The following is a 693-nucleotide window of genomic DNA, read 5'->3' as shown; positions in this document are numbered from 1 at the left end:
TTTTTTTTTTTTTTATATATAGTTTACAATGTGCCGGTTTTATTTATATGACAAAATAACACAAAAATACAGTGAGAGATATGAAAATGAAAAGACCAGTAGACCTTTATTATTTTAGACATATAGTTCTACTTCATCGACTGTGTAATCTGGCAACCTTGTTAAATAGTAAAAATGTCTGTAGTCCAAGCCAGTTCCAAGTTTTGTAACAAAGTTGAAGAGCTGATATTTTTTGAATAACAAAAAAATTCCTTAGACAGCTCAAGTCAACTCATCAATAATACTGCACATTGCGGCATCCTTATCCCACACTTTGTCCTTCTTACTGGGCACATTCTTGTCAGTTTGTGCAACCATGCAGCTAACACCCATCTCATCTACATCCATAGGCTCGTTTTTCAGTCTGGAGTCTCCAGCGGACGCCGTGCCACCAGCCTCTCCCACGCTGGAGCTGCTGGGTTGTGGCAAATCATCAGGCAGCGAGGCAAGACACCCCTGGATCATCTCCACCACCCGCTCCAGATGCTTTTGGAAACGCTCAGCCGTCTCCAGTCTCTGTCTCTTCTGAACCTCCATCATGACCCGTAGCGTCTCTCTGGCCTGATGGGGACGGTACTCGTTGATGAGGTGATGTATATGGACAAAAAGGAGTTTCAAGTCCTCCAGCTTCTCCTCTCGCTTAATGCTGCCTGG

General features: G+C 43.4%; 1 protein-coding gene across 1 annotated transcript; it reads right to left on the bottom strand.

Annotated features, from left to right (window-relative positions):
* Positions 1–23: 23 nt before the first annotated feature.
* Positions 24–690, bottom strand: LOC107575059 (mediator of RNA polymerase II transcription subunit 7-like; the record flags this gene model as incomplete). The annotated part of the gene is made up of 1 exon (XM_016261469.1): positions 24–690. A coding segment is annotated over one exon (429 nt), but the record flags the coding sequence as incomplete, so codon positions are not given.
* Between the last annotated feature and the right edge of the window lie 3 nt (positions 691–693).

This window comes from Sinocyclocheilus grahami, unplaced genomic scaffold, assembly GCF_001515645.1.
Source record: "Sinocyclocheilus grahami isolate Dianchi unplaced genomic scaffold, SAMN03320097.WGS_v1.1 scaffold2451.1, whole genome shotgun sequence".
In the NCBI taxonomy this organism is placed as follows: Eukaryota; Metazoa; Chordata; class Actinopteri; order Cypriniformes; family Cyprinidae; genus Sinocyclocheilus; species Sinocyclocheilus grahami.
The sequence above is the reverse complement of the archived record's forward strand: the minus strand, read 5'-3'. Positions and strand labels throughout refer to the sequence as shown.